Source organism: Fusarium vanettenii (genome assembly GCF_000151355.1).
Source record: "Fusarium vanettenii 77-13-4 chromosome 5 genomic scaffold NECHAsca_5_chr5_3_0, whole genome shotgun sequence".
NCBI classification, from domain to species: Eukaryota; Fungi; Ascomycota; class Sordariomycetes; order Hypocreales; family Nectriaceae; genus Fusarium; species Fusarium vanettenii.
This window is the reverse complement of record NW_003315878.1, coordinates 820,698-844,833: the sequence shown is the minus strand read 5'-3', so window position 1 is coordinate 844,833 and position 24,136 is coordinate 820,698. Positions and strand designations below refer to the sequence as shown.

At 54.7% G+C, this 24,136-nt stretch overlaps 3 protein-coding genes across 3 annotated transcripts; 2 read left to right on the top strand and 1 right to left on the bottom strand.

Moving 5' to 3' along the window:
- The first annotated feature begins 6,832 nt into the window (after window positions 1-6,832).
- Window positions 6,833-9,458, top strand: NECHADRAFT_61152 (uncharacterized protein). The gene is made up of 3 exons (XM_003051140.1): window positions 6,833-7,205; window positions 7,265-7,334; window positions 7,390-9,458. Exons 1-3 carry the CDS (start codon window positions 7,077-7,079, stop codon window positions 8,547-8,549), a joined length of 1,359 nt encoding a protein of 452 aa, XP_003051186.1. The 5' UTR covers window positions 6,833-7,076; the 3' UTR covers window positions 8,550-9,458.
- Window positions 9,459-9,510: 52 nt separating this feature from the next.
- Window positions 9,511-10,594, bottom strand: NECHADRAFT_61149 (uncharacterized protein). Its single transcript, XM_003050754.1, has 3 exons — window positions 10,298-10,594; window positions 9,921-10,226; window positions 9,511-9,839 (listed from the first exon to the last, which is right to left on the bottom strand). The coding sequence occupies exons 1-3, from the start codon at window positions 10,499-10,501 to the stop codon at window positions 9,690-9,692; spliced, it is 660 nt and encodes a 219-aa protein (XP_003050800.1). The 5' UTR covers window positions 10,502-10,594; the 3' UTR covers window positions 9,511-9,689.
- Window positions 10,595-11,001: 407 nt separating this feature from the next.
- On the top strand, window positions 11,002-12,846 carry SWRCA2101 (SWR1-complex protein 4; the record flags this gene model as incomplete). Its single annotated transcript, XM_003051139.1, has 2 exons — window positions 11,002-12,616; window positions 12,764-12,846. 2 exons carry the CDS (start codon window positions 11,002-11,004, stop codon window positions 12,844-12,846), a joined length of 1,698 nt encoding a protein of 565 aa, XP_003051185.1.
- Window positions 12,847-24,136: the final 11,290 nt, after the last annotated feature.

The window sequence follows — 24,136 nt, the reverse complement described above, 5'->3', positions numbered from 1 at the left end:
TTGTCAACCTAGCTTGTTCTTCTATTGTAACCACTTAGCACCGCCATACCATCTCCACAGGCTTGATGTTGATAACCTCGGGCGTCAACTTGAGACCCACGACAGCGGTCCTGACATTCCGTACACCTGCTCCAAACTACTCGCATCCGTTCGTTCCAATCTTGGAGCTCAATTGCAGCCGCAAAGGAAGCATCAACCTACTGATTCCTCGGGTCCTCTTCAATAATTGCACTGCCAAACCAAATGCCGCTCAACCGGTCTTTGCTCCATGATGTTGAGAATCCGGTCGTACCGAGCTCCAGATCCAGTCCAGGTTGGATACTGATTCATGTCCACCCACTGTGAGCTTGGTCCTACCAATGGCTCATTGTCCCAGCCGAGTGTTTCGGCACGGCCGTAACTGGAAAGGTAGCTTGTCCTGGCTGCTGTGGAAGCAACCGGGTCGGGCTGTTGACCAAATGCCGCGTCCTCGCGTTCCTCCAGGGCCATGACGAAGCCTATGGCTGTTTCGAGATTCGTGCGAGCCGCTACCCCGCGACAATCTCGGCATCGAGAGTAGTCTTTGCCCTGGATGGTAATAGCCATGGCTCTGAATAGAGGTCGAGTTGTGTAATACTGCCGGTTCTCGGGCCATGTTTTGGGCGTCTTGCTGTCGAGGCCGGAGCAGACAGTACCGTGCATGCTCACAGTCGTTTCTACCGCAGCGTCCTCGTCTTGGACTGCTGGCCATACTCTATATCGGCACGGTAAGGGCGGAACCACCGGCGATAGAGGTAGTTGTGGAGGGCAGGCCGAAGTATTTCAGGAAGACCTCGACTGCCTGGAGGGCCTTTCAGCAGAAAGATCGGGACGGTCTTGTTCCAACAATCAGCCCCATGACCTCGCCTAGATGTGGCATATCTTTGAGAAAATGGGGACACTGGATCTGAAAGGTCTCCAGTTGGCTGCGATGGCGCTCCTCTAGGCTCCCACGGATGTAGTGTAAAATCTGGTGGCACTCAAGTTTTGGTTGGCCTTTCTCGACGATGTCGACACCTTTGTAAACTTCGTATGGCGGAAGCCAAGATGGGCCTGCACCTCGTGTTGTAGACATGAACGGGGAAGTATGAAGAGCCTTGCTGAGTAATTGTTGTCGATGGTGAAATAAAGTGCTTCTGGAGTACTAACTGGATGACGCTTATTTATACACAATGAGAAACTCTCTTCCTAAGGGTTGTAACTTTGAACTGATGCCACACAGGCTGCATATGGCTCAAGCATAATGAACTGAGAAGCTGAGATGCATGGCGTAGTCTCAAGCTTCGGGCTGTAGGTATAAGAATACAGAACTAAACACAATGGCCACGATAGTTAGTGATTATGAAAGCAAAAGTAGATTACATGGCCATCTCCGGTGAGAGTCATCCCCGAATCTCAATAAACTTAAGTAACGTACAGCAACGAAATCTAAACAGCATAAACTTCATTATCTCAGATGACTCACGAATCATATAAAACGACATCGATAATCTTGATATTGACCCTTTAGCTCGATACATTCTTCGAGTTTAAATTCATGATGGGCTTAGAAATACCGATTTTTTCACTTGACGAGATTTCTTTGCCCATTCCTCGAGGTGTCGTTCGCTTTAGGGTGAGGACACGAGCGACATTCCCATTAGACACTATCAAACAATATAACCACGAGCGAAACACAAAAAGAAAAGAAAAAGTATTGTTTCCTTGTCTTCTCGGTGAACTGTGACCTCTTTTCTAGGATGCCTGGCGCAGGAAGTTCATAATGAGGTAGGGATACCAGCAGCGTTGCCTTGCAGTCGGTATGAATGCATTTCTCCAACCACCAAATGTGATGATAGTAAGCCTCGGGTTATAGAAGTATAGTATGATATTTACCATATGTATGGAAGATTTTATGGTAAGTTTAAGTGTATGATTATGCGCATTTTATGGCTATTCCCTCCTAAGGTTATTAATTAGAGGAGCGTCCTTGCTATGGTGGACAAGATGGACAAAACTGAACCTCACTTTGCGTGAGGAAGGAACTAACCAGAAGTGTCTGAGGGGTAGCAGGGCCCCCCGTGGACAGCTATCCTTGTTTGGGTCCGCTCTGTCTCTGTCTCTCTCTTTCATCACTCTTTGGTTCCCTGTGTTTTCTGGCAAAACATCAGGATTGAATGGGACTTTCCACCTCCCATCTCCGTTACCTATATAACAGACGTTTTGTTGTCCAAACGACATCGAATCCTCGCTACAGTGGTTGCTCACAACCACACATCTTCCGTAGTATAGTGGTCAGTATGCAAGCTTGTCACGCTTGAGACCCGGGTTCAATTCCCGGCGGGAGAGATCGCCCACGTCATGAGACGTGATTCCTTTTTTGCATTTTTATCATTTTTGCCCTTTTCTATTCTTTTTGATGGTGGTTGAAGCAGAGCCAGGCCGAATGTTGTGATGGCATGTTTGGACGTTGACATTCTTCCTAAGGGGGGCACGTGACGGGCCTCTCGGTGAAGAACCCAAGCCGAGGCAATCTTGAGATCATCGAGATAACCATGCTAGCTAGCTTGATACTGAATCCAGTGGAAGTCAGATTAGAGACCCAGGTGTTAGTCTATGTTCGTATCCCACATTGAACCGAGCACGAAGAGAGTTTAACAATGCTGGGTAGGTAGAGAACATGGATGGACTACAACCACATACCACCTCTACCCTACATCAACATGTGAAATTGTATTGTCACGACTTCAACCCCAACACTACATGCAAATGTGCATTGCACGTTGGTATTTGTTTGATGACCTGTCTCTTGGCCATTTCGATGACCCAGTGATCGTCCCTTCAAATAGAGCTCATGGTTGTACTCAGTCGCAACTGGTGAACTGTAGACTGCCCCTTTCGCGCCATAGGATACGGACCTACCAACACCAATGCCAAGTATCATAGAGCACATATGTGTCATGAGATCTGTTGGGACTCTACCGAAACGAAGCACCCAACAATGATACAGACCTTCTAGCCCATAGGCGAAAGGACGGTTTATGCTTTCGTTTACCGACATGAGATGTTTCAATTCGCAGGTCCCTGCGTACGAGTACGTAGCATCAATTCAGAGAACCTGGATGATAATCCATTGTCGTATATCCCTCCCAAAATTCGCGCTTCACCACGATCCCATCTTCCCTTACCCTAGCTCATGGTGATACACACCTAGCCAGGCACAATCTTAGATCAGGTGCGTCCTATAGGGCGCGTTAGCAGGATGGCGTGTGTCAGATGAAGCCGGCTTCCATGCCCACGCGACACCCGAGGTCGAGACGGTCTGATGGTTGGTTATGCTTTTTATCCAGCTTCACAACCAAGACATTCCAATGGTTCATCGAGCAACGGCCTGGGGAATCTGGCATTGCAATTGGCTGTTGTTATGCTAAAAAGTCAAATTGGCATCCGCATGCAGCACATGATTGGCCAAAACGGCCTATGCACGTCTTGTGAGGGTCAAATTGCCTAGCCATTCGGAGATTTACCCAATGTTAAATGAGCTTCAAATTTCCGAAAGCGAGCAGCTTGTCCATCTTGATTTCCGCGGCTGGCATCAGAGACGCTCAGAGACGGTGCTAAAAGCAGGGTAAACACCTATGACGGGGTTCAGTTTGAGTTCGAAAGTCTCAGTGGAATGTCTGATCCCGTTGGGGGCTCAATGACTTAGACAAGTGGTCACCCTTGCTGGGCAACGGATGCTGAGAGCCAGGTCCCGGTAGCACCATGGATGACCGTTTCGAGGTGAAGCATCCCAATGGCATGTTCCCTAATGCAATCTGCCCCTAGTAGCGTAGAGTAGCGCGTCAACATGACGGAGTCGTCAACAGGAATCTTGAGATCGACAGCCAGCAAGCAAGGCAGACAAGATTCCATCGATGAGTGCCCATGCGACCTGGCTAGCTGGCCTGCATAAGCAGAGACAATGCAACGTCGGCAGCAAATCCGAATTAGGCCGAGCTGGGGAACAATGTGGCGAGTGCATTAGCCATAACACATGCGTGTACGAGGTGCTTGTGAGACTCGTGCGTTGGCGACGAGCCGTCCAGGACACGCAGCTGGACCACCCATTTTAGCCGCCGAGGGGGGAACGCGATGCAGAAAGAGGGAGGTGGACGTTTTCTGCACAAGGGGCAAAGCCAGAGCCGCCTCTAGCGGGGGTCCCTGGCCGAAATATCTCTCTTCTGAGCCGGGTGCTGTTGTTGGGGCCGGGGTAGTAAGCAACATCGCATCCTCCCGTCCTGGACTATTGGGTAATTGAAGCCTCGTGCCCCGATGGGGATAGATGGCAGATGATGAATCAGGCGATGAGGACAAGGCCTTCGATTGCATCCGTCAAGGAGGGGATTCCCCTGCTCGATACGAAGTTCGTCCTCTAGGGAATCTGTAGATGCGAGGTGAGGAACGGATCGGCTGGATGGGCAACGGAGTAGTTCCACGACCAGCCGGCCGGATGGGAGTGGCTGCCCTGGCTGAAATTGATGGACGGGCGCTAGCAACGTCTTGACTCTTCTGGCGCGTTGCTGTGGCTTGTCCAAGGCTGCTTGGTTGCATCCCCGGCCATGGGACGGATCCGACCGCTATGCAAGCTATTCTCGGTAGGTACTGATGCAAGGAATAATGAATCGTTCAAGCGGAGAGGCACCAGAAAAGAGCCTCAGGGCCACGACCTTGGCGTTTGCGTTTTGTTGCGGTCAAGACCGCGAGGAAAAAGCATGGCACTTTGTTGGTGCAACGCCGCACAGCTTCGACGTAGCAATGCCTGCGGTTGTAATGCCAAGCACAAGTCCTACCTGCCGATCCATCTGGAATCCATGAAAAAGGGTCTGTCGAGAGGAATTGAATTGGTCCAGATCCGTGCCCTTTCACACCGGTTGCAAGGCGTCCCCCGATGCTTGCTGCTTGCGAGGATAAACCACCAGAAAGAGACTGCCCCCCCGCTCGACGGGAACCTGAACTCTCACCCTGATTTTAACCTTGAACCCATGCATGCCCGCAGCCTTCCGTCCCCATCACCATCCATCGCAGATGATGGACGGCCCGGGTATGGAGTACCTGGTTAGAGGCTGGGAGATTGCGCCGCGGTTGAAGTAGCAATACCCCGGGCCTGCCGTTGGGGACTCCACCGCCGGACGCCTCAGTGGACAACGCCGAGTCAAGAGGGGACCAGGGGCACACCTCATGGGCCATTGGGGAGGATCCTGTGGGCACAGGCGCGCGCCCGTAGGTGTCTGTCGTCAAGACGAACGGCGCCCCGGTGGGCGATGGGCAAGTCACCGGCTCCTTGACTGACTAAGGCAAGGCTCAAGGGGATATCTCGACCTGGACGGGGCTTGCTGTGACCGACCGACGACAGCTCACCGATAGATTGGGTTGATGGCTAGGGTTTAAGCCCAACATGTCGGTCCAGGTGACGACATCCACATGTGTCTGAGGCGGTAGACTTTTCTTGTTTGTCTCTTGATGATGAAAACTCGCGCGACTCGAGAAAAGTGACAGGACAGATGGATTGCTTTTGCCAGTCAGTGAGTGTCTGGGCCAACAGGGGAAACTATCGGATTGCAGAACGAGGTAGGGAGCATGGGACCCGACACGGGCGGACGACGGTAGGTACATGAGAGGCAGGTAAATCTCCCCAAAGGTTGAGGTTCCCCTTGGCACGGTGTGGAGACAACATTACCTCACAATGCACACTGTCCACGACGTCAAAGCACCTGCATGTCTGGCAGCGGATGGCGCTAAGCCAGATGGCATCTGACCATCTAGCCAGTGCCACCTACAGTGCGTGGCTGAACCCTTCATCTGCCGCCCTCAAGCTTGAGTCCCTGAGGAAAGATACCTCGGCCCCGTGTATCCCCTAGCCTCCTGCATCCGGCTGCCCTCGTCCCAGAGCGGGTTGGCTGGCGGCTGGACTGGGCCCTTTGGAAGCTGGGGCTGGACCCAGCCCCAGCTGGCAGGCAGGCTGGGCGTCCCAATCCCATCCCATCCCATCCCATCCACTGTCGGGTCGGGTTGGTTGGCGTCCAGCGTTGGGTGTGTTGGCCTCAGCGCCCTCTCGCTTGTTTCTTGTAGCGGTTGCACGCTGTAAAGAGACTGGCTGCTGGCCCCAAGGTGCCCGCCTTGCAGTGGCCGGGGGGTTCTCTCGGGCAGTGGAGCTGGGGGTCACTGACTCTGGCTCGGTCGGGGGCCTGGCACGGGCTCTCCCATCCCCTTCTCCAGCGCTGAGGTCTCTTCCCCTTTCCTACATCCATCCCCAATCTCCCCATCAACCTCATCCTTTCCTTCGCTTTTGGGGATTCGCCTTCGACTTCTCTCCCTCGATTCGATCGCCTGTTCGAGCGAGCTGCCATATTGTATCCTTTTGGCATCTCTTCTCTGCTTCAGGTGAGTACTCGATTACACATTTCCATGTTCACACCTGTCGGGGGCGGTGCTGGTGGTCTGTTTTGGCTTCTGGAGCCATAGAGCTTGGGGCGTGGATATTCGACGGGCTGCTGCTGCCTCAACCGGTTGATTCCCTCCTCCTACGACCCGACATCGTTACGATCGATACATCTTGGATCTGGCTCTGCCCCTTTCGACAGGCTCGATTGCTTTCTTGCCGGCATCGCCATCAGGGGCAAAGTCAGCCCGTCGTGGCCAGTGTCGTGCAGGAGCTGCTGCGCCTGCGTCCCCAGTCCTGGGCTGGAAGAGCCTTTTTGCCGCGCCTCCAATCAAGGATCCCAGCACACAGCACCCGGCAGCAGCCCAGCTTGATCAACCTGTCGCCTCATCCTCCTTTGCTGTCCAACCGCACGCAGCGCCACGCCATCAGTCCCCCGACTCTTTCCTTGCCCTTCCACTCTCCGACCAACAACTTGGAATTCCATCAGTTTTCATCAAACACTGACCGCTGGTTTTTGTATTTGTTTACAGGCATCGATTTTTTGCAAGCACGCTTCCATTCCAGACTCAATCCACGCCGTTGCCACGACCGAAACTTTCCGTCTTTCTGCCTAGACATTCTTCAAGGTGGTCCGGTGACCGCCACTACCGCCGCAATGGCTTCGTCGTCTTCCAACGTGGTTGGAGTTCACTACAGGGTGGGAAAGAAGATTGGAGAGGGTTCATTTGGTGTCATTTTTGAGGGCACCAATCTGCTCAACAACCAACAAGTTGCTATCAAATTCGTGAGTCGCCCGGCGATTTTCATCGTTTGTCATCTCGATCAACCTAACACGGTTTCTAGGAACCTCGCAAGAGTGATGCTCCTCAGCTGCGAGATGAGTACCGAACGTACAAGATCCTCGTTGGATGCCGTGAGAACCAACTCATTCGAACATATTACTTACACAATGCTAATTTCTGATTTAGCTGGTATTCCTAATGTGTACTACTTCGGTCAGGAAGGACTTCACAACATCCTCGTGATCGACCTGCTTGGTCCATCTCTTGAGGACCTTTTCGACCATTGCGGTAGGAGATTTTCCATCAAGACCGTCGTCATGGTGGCCAAGCAGATGTTGTCCAGGGTCCAGACAATTCACGAGAAGAACCTCATCTACCGTGATATCAAGCCCGACAACTTCCTCATCGGCCGCCCCGGCACCAAGGCCTCTAGCGTTATCCATGTTGTCGACTTCGGCATGGCCAAGCAGTACCGTGACCCGAAGACGAAGCAACACATTCCCTATCGCGAGCGAAAGTCACTCTCTGGAACTGCTCGATACATGAGTATCAACACCCATCTTGGTCGTGAGCAGTCTCGACGAGACGACCTCGAGGCCCTTGGCCACGTCTTCCTCTACTTCCTCCGGGGAGGACTCCCTTGGCAGGGCCTGAAGGCTGCTACCAACAAGCAGAAGTACGAGAAGATTGGTGAGAAGAAGCAGACGACGGCGATTAAGGACTTGGCCGAGGGCTTCCCCGAGGAGTTCAACAAGTATCTTACCTATGTCCGTAACTTGGGCTTCGAGGATACTCCCGACTATGACTACCTCCGAGAGCTTTTCACACAGGCCCTGAAGACCACCGGCGAGGTTGAGGATGGCGAGTACGACTGGATGAAGATCTCGAAGGATTCGGGAAAGGGATGGGACTCCAAGAGCCACAACGCCGCGTATCTGCACAACCCCAACGTGAGGCCTGGCCCCTCGCAGATGGAGCTGCACAGCGGCCATCGTCCCGGGAATACGAACTCTCACCAACAAGCGCAAAACCTTACTGTCAGCCGTTTAAACGCCGCGCAACCCCCTCCTCCGTCTCCGATCAAGCAGATGGGCAAGCAGAGAGATCGGCCAAGCGTCCCCGGCGCCTTGTCGGCGCAGAGGGGGAGCGGGGTTGGGGGTCTTCGGGACATGGCCACGCCAACTGGCTCAACTCAGGCCCAGTTCCAGAACAGCGCCCAGAACCTGCCTCAGCCGAGGACCTCCCAGCAGGGACCGGCGACGCAGCTCGCCCAGCCTAGCGATCAGCCTGCCAACCCTCAGCCCAGTGGCTTCCAGAAGCTGATGAAGACGCTCTGCTGCGGTTAAATAGGGGGGTGGTTGATAACTACGGTTTTCTTTCTTTCTTCATTGCTGCGGCGTTGTGCTTCAGGATCTGTGTCTCAAATGACAGTCCTGAGCTTGAGGATGATGTCCCCAAACGGCCACAAGGGGATGTGGTTGCTGGATAAAAACGCCCACCCGGAGCAAATCTTGTTACGCTTGCTTCCTGGACCTCGACACCCATGGCGACCCGGCTCGGCGGGTAAGCCCCTACAGCGGATGCGGCGACGTCCATTTGCTTGAGTATCGAGACTTGGCTCTGGAACCTGGATCTCCTCAAACTCGTACCTCATCATGTCGCTCTCATAGAATCCCTCTGTCTCCTGAACTGATACACCGAGGTATCTTTCAGGGCCGCCCGCCAGGGGAAGCAAATCTGGTCTTGGAGTTGGGAATGGGATTTTCTTTTCTTTATTATGTCTGGCATTCCATCACGAAACTATACTAAACCACGTTTAATCTTCCAGCGCAGCACGGCGCAAGGAGATCGAGCAGGGCAGCATTTTGGGTCTGGTTCGGTGTTTCTTAGTCGTATTTCTCATGACACTGTCTATAATCTCTCTCTGTGCGTAATCACCTACCCAGACGAAAGCCACTCTTGAGCGACCTGAGGGTGGTGAGGCAAAGCGAGACGAGGGCGAGCGAGCGTCTCCAGTCTTGTCTGGTGTAGTTCCTAGGGTATGGAATGGTAGGGGAGTGGAGGGTAGAGTAGGTAGGGGTAGTAAGAAGGAGGTGTGGGGATGATGAGTCTGGTCTTTTTTGTTGTTGTTGTTCACTTTGGAAGAAGCAACTTGGTGATTTGTCGTGAAATGAAGATAGAGCACTATAGGGAGTTTTTTCGTCTGAATCTTATAATGGGAAAAAAAGGCGTTGTTAGCTCCTTTTTCGATACTGATAGTCTTATCCATTTCTTTGAGTAAACTTAAACTGCACACAAGTATAAAGTATCATCACGTATATGTAACATTACACGGCATCATCTAAAGGGAGTCCATTCCCCGTGAACATCTAATGCCAAAATTTTGTTGCCACTATTCCCATCCATGGCTATCCCTTCAACACCCAGCCAGCCTTACAGACAAGTATGAGCTGCAGAACCCAAATTGCACCCCGGAAACGATTAGATTAAGTGAGCTTCTGCTTGATGAAGAAGGATCGGAGATGCGAGAGCTGCCAGGTGCAGGTGACGCCAAGGACGACAAGCTGGATGATGATCCAGCGGATGACACGGGCGTTTGTAGACTCGGACTGATCTCGGAACTCGGCCTCTCGCTCCTGTATATGATGTGGTCAGCTTTCTGATGTCTCTTGTCGAGCTAGTCGTATCAGCCGACTCAAGGGGTAGTCGTCACTTACACGCTGGAAGACCTGCTCTCTTCGGATGTCGTTGAGGCGGGCGTTGAGGTCCTTGACACGTGTTGTGATGTCCTGGATCTTTCCCTTGTCGCTGCTCTCGATCTGGTTGGTCTCGCCGATGACGAGGTCGAGGGTCAGCTTGATGCCGCCGTTGGGTTTCGAGGCCGAGAGCCAGCCAGTGCGGCCAGAGTTGGACGATGGCGTGAAGCACAGCTTGTGGTCTCCGGCGTCGGCGGCGGAAAAGGTGAAGCGGCCCGAGGCAGCACCGCGCTGGGAGACGACACGGTGGTCGTTGTCAAAGATTTCCTGGTGATAAGTGTGAGCATGGTTGTCGTGAAGCATCTGGGAATGGCTTCAAGGAGGGCCTTTCAACGTACGTCGACATTGATGTAGATGCTGATTCCGTCGTGCTTGACCCAGGCGTTGACTCGATCATCCCACTCCTCGGCGGTATAGTGTCCCACGACAAGAGTGTCCTTGGGGAGCTCCTCGTAGAAACACTTGGGGGTGACGCCGTCGATGAAGAAGTGCAGCGCATTCGCAGCTGCGCTGAGCGATAGCAGGGGCAGGAGGAACTTCATGTTGGGCGGGCTCGTGAACAAGACAATGCGCTATAGATCGATCGGGGGGCGCAATTGGAGGGGCCGTCGAAGGTGTCGAGTCGAGTCGAATCGAGTGTCGTGTGTGCGAGATGAGGTTGTACCCAAGGAGTCTAACACCGTGACCTCTCCCCTTGAACTTTTGGCGCCCGCGAAGCTGCCACGTTCGAACATCGGCCTGTCAGGGGGGAAGTCATCGTCACGTGATGTCGAATGGACAAGGATGTCTCCACTTCGCTATCTGATGCTGGCTAAACTTTACCAAACCCACGCCCGCTCCCCAAAACTTGACGCGTCCAACATGTCGATTTCCGCTCCAGCCAAAATTCAACCGAACCATTGATGCGCCTGTTTCTTGGCTCAACTAATTAAAGCGCAGCATAGAGCGATTGATTTTGATGGTTTTGGTGATGGAAGCCCGCGTCTAGACCCTCCCCCGACCGTCCACATTTATCCCGACGACAAGCACACACACGCCCATCATGACTTCCTCCGATGTCCGCGATGTCCTCAACCTGCCCGATGGGTCTTCTGGTCCCCGACCGGCCAAGAAGCAAAAGTTCTCGGCTCCCAGGCCGAACCTTAAGGGCCTCGCACGCGAGGTTCACAACCTAGGCGGCGACAACCCCATCGCCATCGTCCCCGAGGTCACACACTTTAAGAAGCGGCGTTTCGCGAGCCGCAAGCCCGCCGCGCGATGGGAGATGCGGCCATTTAAGAACTCGGCGCGCGGATCCTCAGATCTGACATTGCGACACTGGAGGAGGAAGGACGACAAGCCAGAGGGGGACTCTCAAGATGGACAGGGTGCCGAGGGGGATGGGACAGATCAAACCAGGGAGATGGAAGATTCGGCATTCGCAAAGTACAATGTGCAGGTATCAGTGCCTCAATACAGCGACGGCCAATACCAGCAGTCATTGCAGCATGGAGATTGGACCAAGGAGGAAACGGACTACTTGCTCGAGTTGGCGCGCGACTTTGACCTTCGATGGCCATTGATCTCGGATCGATACGAGTGGAATCCTCCCGCAACCAATGGAGAAGCCAATGCTGACGGCGACGAGAGCAAGGCCATTGTGCCGGCCACACGCTCACGTACTTTGGAAGACCTCAAGGCCCGGTACTATGAGGTTGCCTCCAAGATGATGGCGGCGCAGAAGCCCGTCCAGTACATGACACAACCCGAGTTTGCACTCCATGAGCTCATGGCGCACTTCAACCCGCAACAGGAGAGACTACGGAAGGAGTTTGCTCTCAACGCCCTGACACGATCTCGTGAGGAAGCCCGGGAGGAGGAGTCGCTCTTGTTAGAGATCAAGCGCATACTGGCACGTAGTGAGCGTTTCAACGACGAACGCCGCGAGTTGTACCATCGCCTGGATTATCCCCGTGCCGATACCGACATCAACGCTTTCAAGTCATCCGCTGGCTTGCAGAATCTACTACAGAATCTCATGAGCGCCGACAAGTCAAAGAAACGAAAGTCACTAATGCCCGGCGACGTTGCCAGCCCTGCGCCCCCACAAACTGCTGCTGCAGCTGCCGCAGCCGCAGCGGCGGCCGCTACCCAGGAGTCTGGTCGACGGGAGAGCACTGCGGCATCTACTGGCCATCGCGAGTCTATTGGACCTACACCTACGCCCACTGCTCCCAATAACAAGAAGGGTCAGCCACAGCAACAGGAACGTCGCAAACTTACGAGCCAAGAAGAGGTACTGTATGGTGTCACACACCATGATCGACTTGGTTCTGGTCCGACGTTCCGGACAGAGAGGATCAACAAGCTGTTCTCTCACAAGTCGAACCAGCAACAGATGCGTATCACAAACGTGCTCAACGAACTGGACGTGCCTAGTAAGCTCGCCATGCCCACAGCAGCGACGACGCATCAGTACGAGATGCTTCTTGGAGCTGTCAACAGTCTGCTCGATGCTCGTAAGGTTTCGGATAAGATCGACGCCGAGATCAAGGTCGAGCAGGCAAAGAAGGCAGAGCGGGAAAAGGCCATGGCACCCCCGGAACCGGAATCAGAAAAGGAGAAGGCTGGAGAGAAGAAGGACGAGGATGATGCCGGAAAGGCAGCTGCAGCGAAAAGTGACGCTGCAGACAAACCCAACGGCGAAGACGTCACATCTGAAACACCCAACGGCAACGAAAAGAAGGACTCTGCAGAAGCAGCTGCCCCCACGACTAAAGGCCCGGAGGCCTCGACTAAGGATGCAAATGAGGACGACCGTCCAGGTAGCAGCGGTGCCCCGCAGAAACGCAGTGCGAGTGTCTTGAGCGGTACAAGTGACAAAAGCGCCAAACGACAGAAGAAGTAGGACAATGTATCGTCAAAGTATCTCTATACATGGCTCGACGCGCCAGTGACTTGACGCATGCGAGAGACAACCGAGAAACGTTCCTGCAGGAGACGCAGGGGTCCCTTCAGACGGAGATGACAGCAAGAGACCGTGCCGAGTCCGGTAGTTGTCGATTTGAGATCCGTCACACAGATGGGCCTAGGGAACGGCGAAACAGGGTCTCACTTGAACCTGTATGCGGTTTCATGTGCAGAGAGATGGATGAGATTGGTTGTGCCACAAATCAAATCTCTCAAGGGAGGCCGTAGCGTGTAGAAGCGCCGGCTAGTGGGGTACAACTGTGTGACTGTCAAACACAAATGCATCATCGACGTCCGAGACTTGCAATCGAGCTCGACGACAAGCCAGGCTGGAGGGGAGGATCTGAGCCATGGATCACCGGGCATGGGCGCTTCGAGCAGCAAGCAGGTGGGGAAGTGTGAGGTTACCCGGTTCGTTTTGCAGGGCGGCAACCAAGGTGCTTGCTTAATAGGCTTAGCCAGGATCGAAAAGTACCACTTGAAACCATCGGGAACTCCGAGTGAGTGAAATGAATGGGCGGTGATTGCGAGGATGAAATAGACGCTCAGGGGGACGTTGAACGGTGGAGGTGACGTCGTGTTAAAGGAGCTGCACCTCACCCACGGCTGCATGGAGGCTATAGCCCAATATAGCAACCTGTTCCTATATTTATCATTGCACATGTCTGTGGACACCCCGTTTGGGTCAGGACCCTTAAGCAAGGAGGGATGAACTGCCAAGGGGTAACAGGGCGTCTTCCATCCTCTCGGGACGGGCTGGCCAACGTCTTGCGGCCGGCATGATACCCACTGCCGAGATACCGAAATAGGCTCTATGGCGCCAATCGGCTGGTTGAGATCTTTTCAGATGATGCTGCAGCTCCCCTGGGAATACACTCGTGCTTTGGCGCCGGGGGAAGAAGCGCATGTTGCCTGGGTCACAGGAGCCGGCGCTTCGAGTCGATGAAGCCATCGCCATGCTTCTCTCCTGGGCGAGACGCCCGGCGTTGCTGCATGAGAGTTGGTGGAGGAGAGGGGTGTGTGTTGTAGTCGGCGTCTATCGTCATCTAAACCGGACCAGAAAAGGAGGCCAGACCACCAGGTCGCAACCCATGTCTTGCAGGAGGACCCCGTGGAGGAAGCGTCTGGACATGCGAGACGGATGCTTTGCATAGAACTACCGGATCTGAGATAAAAATAGCCCTGGGTAGACGCTGGGATCTTGATAATTCTGGAATAGATGCTGCAAGATGAGCAAGATGGTGGACGACTGGGCGCTTAGCTGGCGGCTATCGAAACTTTGAAGCTTTGTGATTGGGTGTGATGCCTGTGACAAGCTCAGCAGCAGAACTACAGATCTTGGATATTTTTAGAGCATGAAGAATGTCGTATATGTAGGAGCCAAATCCTGGAGAAGGTAGCTACTGAAGGTGGTAAACGACATTCTCCTGTGGTGTTGAGGCTCTGTGATGTGACGTCTGTGTTCCTGGTTCGTTCCTGGGCCTCGTGCAGGCGGCCCGTTATTGGCCACCGTCGCAGATGGGGAGCTTCTCAAACCAACGTCCTGCCGTCATGTGATATGTCTCATTGAAAGGGGCTTGTCCAAAAAGAGTACAGACGCCCCGGAGAGGTAGGAATTGTGCGTGCCCTTGGAAGACGTTGCCTTGATACCACTGAACTGAACTGATACGATGCCTCACCCATCTGTGCACCTACCGTCCCGTCGTACCGGAATAGGCGGAGACCGCGTCGCCCCGCCGAGTCGACGATCAGATGGAAATGGGAGCAAACAAGGCCATGAACCTCGGCATGTAGCACAGCCTAGTAACGGGACGGCTCGGCGAACTGGCTCGGCGAAGAGCAACCCTCCCCTGTCGTGGGCACGTTTGGTTTGGTCGAGATTTGGCTCTTGACAGGACCCTTGTCATTCCCTCTTTTCTCCGTCTTGTTTGAGGCAGGGGGTGCCCTATTGCAGGGGCAGCAAATGCGAAGACCACCCAACCAGCACATGGCCATCAAACACACTCTACGCCGCAGCCACGCGAGAGGGACAAGAGAGAGGGTGCCGAAGGGAAACAGAAGGCCTGAAGCAGGGGAATTGATGCATGAAGCTGACAGGGGACATGTCCTCGACGTCCGACCCGACAGGGCAAGGAATCTGCATGCGCAACTAATTGAACTTACCTAACTAATAACCCGGCATGCCAGCCCGCCAACCAACAAGACCACCCATGGCCATGCCAATGCAACGATTAGAACAAACTTTCTGTTCCTTCTGCCGTCCGTGAGATGAGATGAGGCTTTTCAAGCAAACGAAACAGGGCTGTCGGGATGTGTCGAGTTCCAGACTCGACCGTTCCCCGTTCACTAGCGATCCGGGGGTGCAACAGCGGCAAGCTGCCGGCAACCATGACGGCCGGACCTCCGGTGGGCATGTTCCCTTCACAGGCGCTGGGGTTCGAGGAGCAAGACGCCACTTGAGGGTGGAATCGAAGCGCCCAGCCGTGAATGGCCTGAATCAAGGCGGCCACTGGCCAACCACATCGTCTTGTCCTGGAACTCGAACCAGCATCACCAGAACAGACTTCTTTTCATGTTATATTTAGACTGACGCGACGGTGATGCAAATCGGTAGCTCCGTGGTGGATAAAAACACCTGTAACAAAGTCGTCTGCCGGCGACGAACCCAGTGTGATTGTTGGCTGCAGCATCGCGTCATGAATCGAGTTGTGTGCCATTTCTGTGACAGGCGTAAACGTGCTGCATTGACACCATGATGGCCTTCGGATGCCATTCCTAAAGTCAAAGCCTAGATTAGATGGCCCAACAGAATGACCCTTGTTATCGGCACGTTTTGACCAATAACGCGACCGTGATGCTTCTGGATTGTTGGAACCTTTCATGCGCTGGGGCGAGAAACACTGAGCAGGTAGTGGGCGATTTGACTCCAGGTGACGGGTTGCTTTGTTCTGTCGGTTGGCTTCACCAGTTCATCGCTGTAAGAAGCAAGTCGGCGATGCTTGACAATGGTCATCCTCCTTGGCAGTCTTTAGCTGCCAGCTTCGTTTCAAGCCCCATCCTGGAAAGGCTGGGGAGAAAGAGCCCGAAATACCACCCGGAGAAGTGCATCGTTGAGGACTTGAAGACCCAATCCTGACGGACTGGCTTGAATGATGCCCACCGCCCCGCGTGGGTCTCCCTTCCCCGTCGACACCCGTCGAGACAGCGGAATTCTGGTTAGAAAACACAGAACGATGGAGTGAGGTCGCAATCGATGCGGCGGTGTGCCTGCAAAGGCGCATAATGCAGTAATATAGACCCGACTTTTGCCTCGTTGGCTATCGATTTTCCGTCAATGGCGCTAAACACTTCATCACACGTCCCTCAGGTCTTTCTCATCTGCCGTGACAGCTTTGAATCACCACTACCAGCCCCTTCTCTTCGCTGGGTGGCCAATCACAGACAGAAGGTCGCCAAGATCCATCACAGGTTAGCAAGGAACCGGCTGTGAGTGCACCCTACCTAGGAGCCACTGAGCCAAGACGCAACGGTCAAAGCCAGAAGATACTAATGAAAGCCGATCGGGTCAGCAGCCCGCAAACATCACATCGCGAGGACGGCAGTAACTGAATGGAGGTGTGCCTGAGCTGCTGAACGTTGAGTGACAGATAAGCTCCGCCATAGACATCAGCTGGCGCAGATTTCATGAGATGAACTAGTACATCCAGAAACGGATGCCAAGTCCTTCGCCATCAAACAGAACCGCCAGGACCTCTGCATGGTTGACCGACAATGGATCAAACAAGTTGACAAAGGAAAAAGCCTCGAGACCCATGTCTTCTTGTTAGATTAAACACAGCGGTTTCTAAAAATGGGAGGTTTCGTAATTGCCTCATGGCTCGTACCCCATTTGAGGAGGCATGTTGGTGGGATATCTATTTGCTCAAGGACAGTTGGTGCTGCTAAATTCGATGAGAACTGACTGAACCTTCGACCCCTGATGTTCCATAAACAGTCGCCTTGGAAGGTTTCGCCGATCATTTTACACAAGGGATGTGTAAGGCGAGCAGGGTTCTGTAACATCGAGAGAGGCCGCCAGGCGACGACAGATAGTAAGCGGTTGCCTCCCGACACGCCAGCTTCCAAGTGATTGACGAGAGAAGCGCGATTCAAGCTGGACGCCGCGCCAGCCTGAGCCATAATGCCGGGAACGAGCTAGGATGTGAAGCTGGTCAGCTCCATGAGATGCTAGGCTCGTTGCGCGTCACGGCGCACGAGTCTATCTGAACGGCGTTCAGCCTAGCGGATGGTCGCCGGTCGGACACGGGCGCATGTAAGCTTCCCAGACGCCTCCAAGCGGGCCAAGGACGGTGCCTGTCCCCCGGTACGTACCTGATCAGGATACGCTCAAGGTAGGCTCCACGTCCTAGCACAGCCGCGGACGGCGGCGGGCGATACGAGACAACAAACTTAGCGTGTTAGACGCGGCGTTAATGGGCGCTGAGCGCAGGCTGTCTCGCCTAAGGTGCCTGAACGGCCACATCATCCTTGCCGAGGCCACGGTCTGGTTCTGGAATGCCTTGCGTGATTGGCTGCTGGGGCGAGGAGGCGCGCAGTCCCAACACCACATCCGCCAGCTTGTGGTGGACGGTGGGCGGAGGGCGTGTGGGTGGTTGGCTCAAGGGATATTGTTCGTCCTCTTTTCGAGCCGTTGCTCAAGTCCACGAGAAGGCGCTCGAGACAGTGATTGTGTTCTCCATCTGTTGCCAAGAGAGATGAGACCATCGAGACGCTGAGATTCCCAAGAATATGACGTGACCAGCCTGATCAGAGTAATAACGAATGACCCAAGGTTAGAGTTGACGAGGGCACAGAAGCTGAAAAGCAGCAGAGAAAGAGGAGGGTGGGGTCATGCTGGGCGGAGAGACGAGGATGATGATTTTTTTTCTCTCTCTCCAGGACGTGCCTGCCATCGTACCGAAGCAAGGTGCAGTGCCGCGGCAAGAGCGAACAGGCCGCCGAGGGTTCCCCACCGACGACAAGGAAGGGAAGGAGCCCGTTGAGGCCCCGGAGCTAACACATCCTAGCGTTCCTTGGTTTATTGTTGGTCTTGCGGGAGTGACCAGCGCCATCATTAGACTCGAAACGAGTCGAGTGCACTACCGAGCACGAACAGGTGCCTTGAGTGTAATCAAACCACCTTACTTCACTTGCTTGGTCAAATGCCCAAACATTCTCCGTAAGGCAGCCATGTGCGCCTGAAGGAGCCAAGGAGGAAGACTGTCATGGGCCACATGTACGAGAAGGTCATTGAGACAGACAGACACCATTAACGCGACAGGCCAGGTTACGCGCCTCAGCGTCCGAGCTTCTCAGGCGAGCCCTGATGGTAGCACAACACTGTACCAAGTGAGTAACCTGTGTTCTGTGACTGCCTATATCTAGCAGAAACATGTAGTCTTGTGCGCTTGATGAATCAGTGCCGCCGCCCGCCTGAACTGCCGCCTTAGAGTCAGGCTAGAATCGCAGAGGTGACCTAAGGGCGCAGCATTTCATCGTTTCGCAGGAGCGGAGAGAGATAAAGTTCGATAACTTCACACAGACGAGATTGCGCACCAAAAAGAGAAACGGAGGCGCGCTAAGCTGGCACCTGTCGTGTGGTACGAAGGGCAAGGAGCGTCAGCAATGCTCGGTTAGGTGTTTGGAGAGTCGCGCGACAGGGCACCAGGCGTCAGTTACAGGTGCCCGACACACGAGTCTCGTCTCTGGGGCCCTCAGTTGAAGGGCGCATGGGTCGCTTATTGGATCCGGATCATTACCCCAAGGACGATCTTGCGGGTACAGGTTGGGACCATTACCGCGAGAGGTGGCTTCTCATTTCCCTGTTAATGAGCCAGCTCCAGGTCGAGCGCTGTCAAGATCGGCCGGCGGCGGCTGTCTCGACAAGGCATCCAGGGTCTGGCGATGGCGGCAACGTACTGAGTCGTACGGATCGAGTCGAGCATCCATTGCTGAGGCGATCATGGACGTAACATGGCAGTGTCAGTACACAGGTGAGTGGAGTGAAGAGATGGATGGGCATGGGTGATTTGCAGCTGATCCTCGCGGCACAGTCTTTCTCATTGTCGCGCGTGAGATAGACGAGGATGACTCAGACAGACGACCTAACAGGCTTCAGAATTACTTCTCGGACAAGACAAGGTGACAGGCCCTAGAAGAGGCTACGCGGAAAAGTTCTGTGCAGAAGAAGCTCGTGTCTGCCGTCAATGGCTCCATCATGTCTGACGCAACCCACCGTGGCAAGGACACAAACAAGAAAAAAAAGGGCGTTGTTCATGCCAGACATTGTGCTGTTTCTCGAGACTGGAAGACGGCGGCAGCGCAGCAGCGCGTAGTCTACTCTGCGGTCCGTGGTCCGCATCTTGATGGAGACACGCCCTCCCTCTCTAAGTGTGTGTCTTTCTCTTGGGGCCACTTGGAGACCCTTGCTCGCTTCTGGACTCTAGACTCTGGGCGGCCCAGGGCGCCCCCATCGTCAACTAGGGGTCGCTCAGCCAGTCGCGCGGCCCCCATGGCTGCAAGAAAGACGCCCGGCCAGTTTTGCTCGCGCCAGAGGGACCAAGCAAGAATGTGAGAGGGAGCAAGAGTTGCGGATGAGAGGGGCTAGGAGAGGGCGCCAGCGCCAAAGAAGGGGTGCGCGCGACGTTAGTTGGGACAAGACAGGTGACGAGCGGCGGAGGGGTTCCGTTCGTCGAAGGAGGTACAAGACACAATGGAGCTACTGATCGCTTACCTGCCAGCTGGAGGAGAGCTCCTTAGGTCCAACAAGTGGAAGCAAGCCGAGCCACCAGCTGGAGACTTTTTGTCGTCCAACGCTGAGCGCAAGCCAACAGCAATTCCCTTTTGAGCAATGGCAAGGAGCCCTTGGTACGCCGCGCCTTGTTCATCTTGGACCAAATGCTGCACATTCGGGCTCGGGGGACCGATCTGGGCCAATCCCAGATGGTGATGTGATATGCCTGGTCGCAGTTGGGGATGCCGTTGCAGTATCGGGCTTGAGGCTGCTCTCGGCTCTCAGACCTTGGCTCTTGAGACGCGCAAGGTGCATGCCAGGGTGGTACTGTGCAGAACGCAGCAGCAGAGGTAGTCTTGACGTACCTCGCCAGCTCCAGGTACTTTGCGGTTGTCGACGAGGTACTTGGCCGAGTGACGCAGTGCGAAGCGCCATGCCGCCCCAAATTGGAGAACTCGGAGGAGATTCTCACGGCCCCGGGCTTAGCATTTGCCTTGGCGATTGAGACTCGACGCCGAGTCGGGGCATGGACAAGGCATGGCACCGGCGAGAAGGGGACGGACGGACCCTGGATTCTGGGCTGGGTTGGGTTCCTCTGTTGGATCGAGACTCTGGTCATCTCATTCATGGCTTCTGCGAAGACTGCGCCCATGGTCTTGAGCATGCAATGCATTGGATGCCACCGCGAACCATCATCCGCCATCCATCCATCCATCATCATCGTCATCATCATCATCACCATCATCTTCGTCGTCGACTGGAAACCCATCCATCATCGCATAACCGCACTGGAACCCGCTCCCTCCATTCCTTCGGTACCACGGGCTAGCTACCTGCTATACGACCACCACCAACACCAACCGCGCGCCCCGGCCGCTGCCCGCCCACCTTTTGGTTTCCCAGGGTCCCCGGCCCCGGCCTCTATTATTCTCCCACCCCCCCAGTGGTCGCTGGCACCGAATGCTTCACTTTCTTGCTCTCTTCTTCTTGCTGCTGTTTCGGTATCTCTCGACGTTCGAGGCTCACCTCACCTTGGGTTGTCACGCTGGCCTCTCTGACTGACTCCTGACGGCCTTGTTTCCTGCTCCTGAGCGTGGCCTGGCTAACACGAGCTGAAACGAAACCGGAGCGAGCGCTTCAGTATCACTCGAGGTGAGCCAGAGCAGAGACCAGACCGGGGAATTCGAACCCTCCACTACCTAGATTCGCCGGTATCTGGCCATGCTCTCGAGCCTTTTGGTTAACACTTGCTGTTGTCGATTGCCGCCGCCCTCTTTTTTAGCTTGAACCTGGCTCTCTCGCTTCTCAGATTCCCTCGTCTCGCTTTTGGTCTCTCCCCTACGCCCATCGCTTGCTTGTCTGCTTGTCTGTCTGCTTGCCTTGGCTGGCCTGCTCTTCTCTTCTTCCGGCACACCCTCGTCTTGGGATCTCACCCCAATCTCGATCCTTCTTCCTTTTTTCCACTTCCTTTTCTTCCTCGTCCTCTTCTTTTCCCCTCAAACCCCCTCTCGACCAGACCAGGCCTGATCTGAGCTCCCCGCCACGAACCCCCCGCCAATATTTTGGCCGATTACAGACGCAGCATAATCGCGCGTCAAAAAAACCTACCGACGCCCCAAGCGCCGCGAAACTCGCCATTCCCACCACCTCCATCGTACAAACCGCAAACCACCTGCCGACTTTGACTTGACTTGGCTTGCGCCCTCTCGCCTTTCTCTCGTTTTATCCCCCGCGCGCGCATGCAACAGGCTTTCAGGCTATTTCTTGAACCTGATTCTTGACGTGGATCATCATTATCTAGACCAGGACCCAGCATTGGCAGAGGAAGGAACAAACACAGTCCGGCTATTCTATTGTCTTGTCTTGTCTCGACTCGACTCTCACCCGCGCACATTCCTTCAAGTCCAGTCCCGCCCACTCACCTCATCTGTCAGCTCTCATCTCTCAGCTTTCACCCTTGGATTTCTCTGCGCCACCGACGCCTACGGTTCGCGCTTTATCTTTTAGTCTTGGATCCTCGAGCTTGCGGAGGAAAGGACGCCAAGAGGTGACGCTGCCCTCGCTGACGGTCTCGAGAGGAGAGTCGGCGCGTTCACGTCGACTGCGGCTCATCTCACAGCCCCGCGCAGATTCTCACAAGTACCGCGCATCGCGCCTCTTTCCGCCCACGCTGTGATTCAAGTCTCTCCACGGCTCTCACGGATACGCTCTACGATTTTGCCAACTTCCTTGCTAGACTCCAAATCGCCAATCGCGTGCCCCGGGGTTTCCAGACAGCCACCCACGGAAGGTCCGGGAGAGAGTCTGATTCCGCCTGGTGCCGGGACGCTTCCAGCTGCTCGATACCGGAAATCCTTAGGCTTCAATCACGGATCTCATTCAACCACGGGTTCGCGCGCTTTCGCGCCCACTTGCAGTTGACACCAACATGTCGACATTTACCGCCCTTAATGGGGGCTCACCTCCTAGGGCTTCTGATCCGCCCACTGTGACTGTTGAAAAGAGCTCCGCCTCAGATGAACGCGCACACAGCACGGCCGCGACTCAGCCTCCGCCCACCCCTGAGCTATCATCGAACCAAAGACCCGCCCAGGATACTGACAGACCACCATTCCAATCGCCTGGCTACCCCGACGTAGAGAGCTCTCACAAGCGCAAGCGCTCCGACTCTCTTGAGCAGCGACGAGATCCTATGCCTCAGGATCGGTCTCCGGAAGTAGTGGCAGGCCCTCACCAACCTGATTCACGCGAGCCCTACGGAACTCCTTCAAGAGACTATCGACATTACGGCGATGAGCATCGGGACAAGGACTCCTGGTATGCGCAGCAGGGACGTGATGAGCGCAGCTATGATTCTCAGCAGAACTCTGCCACCTCAGCGCACGGCCAAACGGAGGAGCAGATCAGTGATGCACTACGAAGGGCTAGCCAGATGGACCACGGCGACTATTCCAACGCCAGCCCCGAGGGCGATGACCGGTCCATGATGTACGGCGGCCAGTACACACCCGAGCAAAGGCGCGATGGCGTCTTGCAGCATGACCCCAAGAAACGAAAGAGGAACTTTAGCAATCGAACCAAGACAGGCTGTCTGACCTGTCGTAAACGCAAGAAGAAGTGCGATGAGCAAAAGCCCGAGTGTAAGTCACCACCAACAATGCATGGAACATGGCGCTGACAATCTGATAGGTGGTAATTGTCTCCGTGGTAGTTTTGTTTGTGCTGGCTACCCTCCTCAACGAGGCCCAGGGTGGCAGAAGCCCGACAGCAAGGCCGCAGCAGTTCCTCTCGAGTCCAAGGATCCGACTTATGTGCCACCAGGAGCTTACGGAATGCCACAACCAGGCCCTTACGGCGCCCAGCCGGTGAAGCGCGAACCCCTGCCGCCGTATCGCGGCCAGGCCTTGCGGATTGACCCCCCACAAGGTCGCCCTTTGGTGACCGAGGACGACCGGCCAACGGCATCAACATTGCCCAGCGCGTCCGTAACAAGTCCCGAAAACAAACTCTCTGCCATGCCATATACTCCCGCAAACGTATTCCCAACTCCAGTCAGCGCAAATCCTCAACCACCACCGCCTTTTGGAGAAAGGATGACCAAGGAATATCAACGCGTGCCTCCTCTGCACGATCTCAGCAGAACGGAGCCTGAGACTCCCCATCCTGGGAACCAGCTCCCGCAGATCAAGGTCTTGCAACCGACGAGGACGAATAGTCCGGCTCCTCCTCCGCCTGCACCAACCTCAAATGCCCAGGTCGCAGCACAACTGGCCCTCTCGCACTCGCAGTTCCCGCAAAGGCGGACACAGAAGGAGGAGATGTTATCAGGAAGACACTTCTACCCCTTCGACAAGGAGCTGTGCCTGGAGCGTGAGCGTTGCGCTGCTGCCTGCTGGAGATTCAACAACCTCACTACTCCACCGACCATCGGCGTGTCTACCGAGGAGCGAGCTCGACTATTTCTCGAGATCCTCAAGCCCCGTGATCCAGTTCGAGTTTCTCCAACGGAGCTCTCACCAGTCACCAACGTGGGCCGCGTGGGTAGTCATGTTACTGTCGAGACTCCCTTCACTTGCGACTACGGATACAACATTACCATCGGACACCATGTGGCAATTGGGCGCAATTGCACAATTAATGATGTTGGCGAAGTCAAGATTGGTGACAATTGTGTGATTGGACCCAATGTCAGCATCTTCACGGCCTCGCTGCCCATCGACCCTAAGAAGCGCCAGGGTGGACAGGGTCCCCAGCTTGGAAAGCCCATTATCATTGAGCAGGACTGCTGGATCGGCGGAGGTGCCATGATCCTTCCTGGGCGAACCATTGGCAAGGGTAGCACTGTAGGCGCTGGATCAATTGTGACCAAGGTAAGTCTGGCTGAAAAAACATTCTTGAAGTAGCCAAAGCTAACTCGTGTCTTAGGATGTCCCTCCCTTCACAATTGTTGCTGGAA